General features: G+C 50.0%; 1 protein-coding gene across 1 annotated transcript in view; it reads right to left on the reverse strand.

The window, feature by feature from the left end:
* ARHGAP39 (Rho GTPase activating protein 39) overlaps window positions 1–6,000 on the reverse strand; it is a gene marked incomplete at both ends in the record, with an annotated part of 34,966 nt that overhangs the window by 23,474 nt on the left and 5,492 nt on the right. The window contains one exon of the mRNA XM_079533379.1: window positions 5,169–5,249. Coding sequence (XP_079389505.1) covers window positions 5,169–5,249 — 81 coding nt within the window. The remainder of the gene's footprint in view (window positions 1–5,168; window positions 5,250–6,000) is intronic.

A 6,000-nucleotide genomic window follows, 5' to 3' on the forward strand; every position in this document is an offset into this window, starting at 1 on the left:
ACCCCCATTTTTCCCACACAACACCATTTTTCCCAATGCAATCTCAGTTTCTCCAACATAACTCCAATCTCTTCAGTGCGACTCCAATTTCTCCAAGTGACCCCAGTTTTTCCAATACAAGCCCAGTTTTTCCAATGCAACCCCAGTTTCTCTAACAAAACCCCATTTTTCCAATGCAATCCCAATTTCTTCAAGAGAGCCCCCATTTTTCCAATGCAACCCCAATTTCTCTAACAAAACCCCATTTTTTCCCAATGCAACCCCAATTTCTCCAAGAAAGCCCCATTTTTCATTGCAACCCCAATTTCTCCAAGAAAGCCCCATTTTTCCAATGCAACCCCAATTTCTCCAAGAAAACCCCATTTTTCCAATGCAACCCCAATTTCTTCAAGAGAGCCCCATTTTTCCAATGCAACCCCAATTTCTCTAACAAAACCCCATTTTTCCAATGCAACCCCAGTTTCTCTAAGAAAGCCCCATTTTTCCAATGCAACCCCAATTTCTCTAAGAAAGCCCCATTTTTCCAATGCAACCCCAATTTCTCTAACAAAACCCCATTTTTCCAATGCAACCCCAATTTCTTCAAGAGAGCCCCCATTTTTCCAATGCAACCCCAATTTCTCTAACAAAACCCCATTTTTCCAATGCAACCCCAGTTTCTCTAAGAAAGCCCCGTTTTTCCAATGCAACCCCAATTTCTCCAAGAAAGCCCCCATTTTTCCATTGCAATCCCAAGTTCTCCAAGAAAGCCCCCATTTTTTCCCAATGCAACCCCAAATTCTCTATCAAAACCCCATTTTTTCCAATGCAACCCCAATTTCTCCAAGAAAGTCCCAATTTTTTCCAACGCAACCCCAATTTCTCCAGCGAGGCCCCAACTTCTCCAGCACAACACTGATTTTTCTAACACAATCACAGAATCACAGAATCACAGAATCACCCGGGTTGGAAGGGACCTCAAGGATCATGTAGTTCCAACCCCCCTGCCTAGCAGGGCCACCAAACATACACATTTAGATCAGGTTGCCCAGGACCCCGTCCAACCTGGCCTTGAACACGTCCAAGGACGGGGCATCCACAACCTCCCTGGGCAGCCCGTTCCAGGGCCCAACCACTCTCCTTGTAAAGAACTTCCCCCTAACATCCAACCTAAATCTTCCCTTCTTCAACTTGGATCCATTTCCCCTAGTCCTGCTATTGTCAGCCCTTCGGACACAAGTCCTATTTCTCCTATTCAATCCCAACTCTTCCAATGTGACCCCAACTTTTCCACGACCCCAACTTTTCCAACCTGATCCCAGTTCTTTCAACACGACCCCAATCGCTCCAACACCTCCCCCGTTTTTCCCACCTCCCTCCCCACTGAACCCCCATCCCCCCACCAGCGCTGCCCCCACCGCATCGCTCTGCCCCACGCTCTTCCTCACCTTCCCCCCCTATGGTTTCTCCCATCCCTTTAGGATTCCCATCCCGTGCCAAACCACCCTGAAACACACCACCCAGACAGCGGGACGTCGGATGCCCATCCCTGTGCCACCACCACGCCAAGCATCCCAGGAACCCACCGGATTGTTCCAGGGTCCTGGCACCAGAAAAGTCACCGGAAAACTGCGTGCTTTGCTAATTGATATCGAAATCGATCCGTGGGGAGATGGGCTGAAAGACCCATTTTAAGGCTTTGCTGCACTTTGGTTGCGATTCTGCCGTTGCCAAGGATTTGTTAATGCAGAATTATAAATACCCCAGAGCTGTAGGCTTTGGTTCAGGGTCCCCTGGTGCTCCTCCGCACTCAACATCGTTGCTCTCCACCTGAAATTTCGCCGATGATGTGACCAAAGGACGCACAGAGGGACGGAATTCACCACGTCAAAATCAAAACAGGACGATGTCAGCTGTGGGTGAAGCCCAAATCACTTTTCCTGAGCACACTTTCAGTGTCAGAGCTGCAAAGATCCACGAAACACCAGGTTTCTACACCAGGTATTATTGCTGGTTGGCTTCTCGTCTCCTCAAAAAGCTGCTCCCTCCAATTAGCAGCAGCAGCAAACGAAGCAGAGAAAACCAAGATAAAAGGGGGACAAGCAAGAGGGGAGGGAGATAACAAGCCTTCCTGCTTTTGATGAAAATCTTCTGTTTTTCAGGTGAAATAGCAGTGGCTTCTGAACGTTCAATTGAGTGGAGCGTTGGGTGAAGGTTGGCTCCGCAGCCCAACCCGGCACTGAGGACAAGAAATCCGTCAGAAAACGGATTCTGTGGTCTCTAGGGAATGAGAAAACGCTGTGATGAGCTCACAGGGCTCCCTGAGGCCGCAGTCCCCACCAGATGGGTGATGAATCCCATCGCCGTCTGCAACCCAAATGCTACCAAAGGAAGAGAGGATTTATTTTCCATGGTTCCACGGTTTCTTCTGTCGTTTTGTGTTTCTTTTTTTATGAGAGGGAGGAGAGAAGAAGCGCGCTGTGAGACCGGCAGTGACATTTCCTCCAACGGCAGAGCAGCAGGAGATCGGCTTAATCTTGGTGAGCATGGCAACGAGTTCCTGCAGTGGTGATTTTCAGCTCCCGGCCATTTCCTGAGGACTGCAGGAAGGCTGAGCCCTGGATCCCACAAGTCCGGGTGCTGTGTTGTGGGGTGAGCTTGGATCGCATGCCATCACATCCAGCCAGGAGCTGTGTGAGGCTGGAGCTTCTGGTGGTGACCACAGAGAGGAGCTTTTGGCCATGGAGCCAACCTAGACCCACCTTGCCCCAGCTTGGGTACGGTGGCTCAGTGCTACCTGTGGCCACCACATCTTGACACCTACAGCCACCAGATCCTGCCACTCATGGCCATCAAATTCTGTGATTAATGGCCAATAGGTCCCAAGAACCAAAGCCACCAGATCCTGTCACCCATGGTGACCAGATTCTGCCATTCATGGACAGCAGATCCTGACATCAGCAGCCACCAGATCCTGCCACCTGTGACCACCAGATTCTGCCACTGGTAGCCACCACCACATCCTGCCACTCATGGCCATCAAATTCTGTGATTCAAGGCCACCAGATCCTGCCACCCGTGACCACCAGATTCTGCCATCTATGGCTACCAGATTCTGCCACCACCAGCCACAAGATCCTATCACTATCCTATCCTATCACATCCTATCCTATAGGATCCTATCCTATCACATGGCCACCAGATTCTGGCATTCATGGCCACCAGATCCTGCCACCAGCAGCCACCAGATCCTGCCATCCATGGCCACCAGATTCTGGAGGGCAGCAGAGATGAGATTGGAGTCCTCGTCGTGGTGTCGTGTTCCCTCACCTCAGCCCCATGGTGCTACAAGGGTCCCAGAGCTGCTCCTTCATGAGCACTGGTAGAAATGAAACCCATTCCTCATGTCCACATGAAGGCACTGCGGCTTCCACAGACATTTTGTTGACAGTCAGCTCAGAGGTGACTCCTGTGGAGCAGATGTCAGGGACCAAGAGAAAGCCTCTACATGGACTTCTCCAAAGGGCCCTACTAAGATCTCGACAGGATCCACTGCAACGATCTCTACACAGAATTAACTATAGGGACCTCTACAAAGACCTCTATAGGGACCTCTATAAGGACCTCTACAAAGACTTCTATAGGGACCTTACAAGGACCTCTACAAAGACCTCTATAGGGACCTTATAAGGACCTCTACAAAGACCTCTATAGGGACCTTATAAGGACCTCTACAAAGACCTCTATAGGACACCTACAAGGACCTCTACAAAGACCTCTATAGGGACCTTATAAGGACCTCTACAAAGACCTCTATAGGAATCTCTACAAAGACATGTCCTCTATAGGGACATCTATAAGGACCTCTACAAAGACCTCTATAGGGACCTCTACAAAGACCTCTATAGGAACCTCTAAAGGGATCTCCACAAGGGCTTCTCCAAACACCTTTATAAGGACCACAAGGACTTCTCCAAAGGCCTTTATAGACCTCCATAGGTCTCCAAAGACCTCTACAGAGACCTCTATAGGGACCTCTATGAAGACCTCTATAGGGACCTCTACGAAGACCTCTGTAAGGACCTCTACAGGGACCTCTATGAGGCTCTCTACAAAGACCTCTACGAGGACCTCTACAAAGACCTCTGTAGGGACCTCTGAAGGGATCTCCAGAAGGATTTCTTCAAACACCTTTATAAGGACCACAAGGACTTCTCCAAAGACCTTTATAGACCTCTACAGGTCTCCAAAGACCTCTACAGAGACCTCTATAGGGACCTCTATGAAGACCTCTAAAGAAACCTCTGAAGGGATCTCCACAAGGGCTTCTCCAAACACCTTTATAAGGACCACAAGGACTTCTCCAAAGGCCTTTATAGACCTCTACAGGTCTCCAAAGACCTCTACAGAGACCTCTATAGGGACCTCTGAAGGGATCTCCACAAGGACTTCTCCAAACACCTTTATAGACCTCTATGGGTCTCCAAAGACCTCTACAGAGACCTCCATAGGGACCTCTATAGGGACCTCTGAAGGGATCTCCACAAGGGCTTCTCCAAAGACCTTTATAAGGACCTCTACAGAGACCTCTATGGGGACCTCTACAGAGACCTCTACAGGGCCCTCTAACCGTGCCCTCAGTGCCACATCTCCACAGCTCACTGAACACCTCCAGGGACAGTGACGCCATCACTTCCAATGATGGCACTCCTCCCCCCTCCTTTTGGAGAAGAAACAAAGAGCAAATATTGGGAAGCCATTTTATGAAATTCCGCAGCAGCCGAGCTGAGCTGCTTGGACGTCGGCACCGTATCACCAAGCAGCTCCAACAGCCCCAGAAACTGGTACCCACAGCAACCACGGCAACTGCATTTCCCCTACGACCTCAAAATGCTTCTGCTTTGGGTGAAAACAAGCCCCAAAAGAGCAAATGGGACCCTGTGTTGTGGCCCCATCACTGGACAGCCTCCAGCTTGTGCTCTGTGGGGTCATGATTAGGAGCCAGAATGAGAATGGAGGGCTCCCGCTCCAAAGAGTCAACAAAAAAACCCTGAGGTGTATTTAAGGGTGCGTGCAAAGCTGAGCAAACTGCAGCAGGTGACGGGCAGGAGAATCCCCCCAAAAACTGCCCCACACCCACACAACCACACGTTGGACCTGAACCCAAAGCGGAGGGAGATGTCGGCTACCTGTAGTGGAGGAGTTGACCTTCGGTGTTGTAATCCCGATAGATGTCACATTCTTTCTCAAACACTCCAGAGGGCGATGAACTGCAACACAGTAACGGGGAACAGAGGGTTACTGGGGGTCCTCATCCACCTCCCCTTCGCTCTGGGGTCAGCGGAGCCCATCCACAGAGAAGGGTGTGGGCTCTGTGCTCACACAGGATCCCATCGCTGGCAGTGAGCATGGAGACCTTCACTGGCTGTTTGGTAGAGGATGGGACAAGATGGAATGGGATAAAATTGGATGGGATGGAATGGGATAGGATTGGGATGGGATGGGATGGGATGAGACAGGATAGGATGGGATAGGATGGGATGGGATGGGATGGGATGGGATGGGATGGGATGGGATGGGATGGGATGGGATAGGATAGGATAGGATAGGATAGGATAGGATAGGATAGGATAGGATAGGATAGGATAGGATAGGACTGGAATGTGACAGGATTAGGATAGGATAAGATGGGACAACATAGGATGGGATGGGATGGGATGGGTAAAAATTGGACATAAAGAAATGGAATAGAACAGGATGGGATGGGATGGGATGGGATTGGATGGGATGAAATTGAATAGAGTGGGATGGGATGGGATAGGATAGGATTGGACTGGAATGGGGTAGGATAGGATAGGATAGGATAGGATAGGATAGGATAGGATAGGATAGGATAGGATAGGATAGGATAGGATAGGATGGGATGGGATGGGATGGGATGGGATGGGATGGGATGGGATGGGATGGGATGGGAAGGGATGGGATGGGATGGGAAGGGATGGGATGGGATGGGATGGGATG

The sequence above is a fragment of the Tetrao urogallus genome (genome assembly GCF_951394365.1).
Source record: "Tetrao urogallus genome assembly, chromosome: 3".
NCBI classification, from domain to species: Eukaryota; Metazoa; Chordata; class Aves; order Galliformes; family Phasianidae; genus Tetrao; species Tetrao urogallus.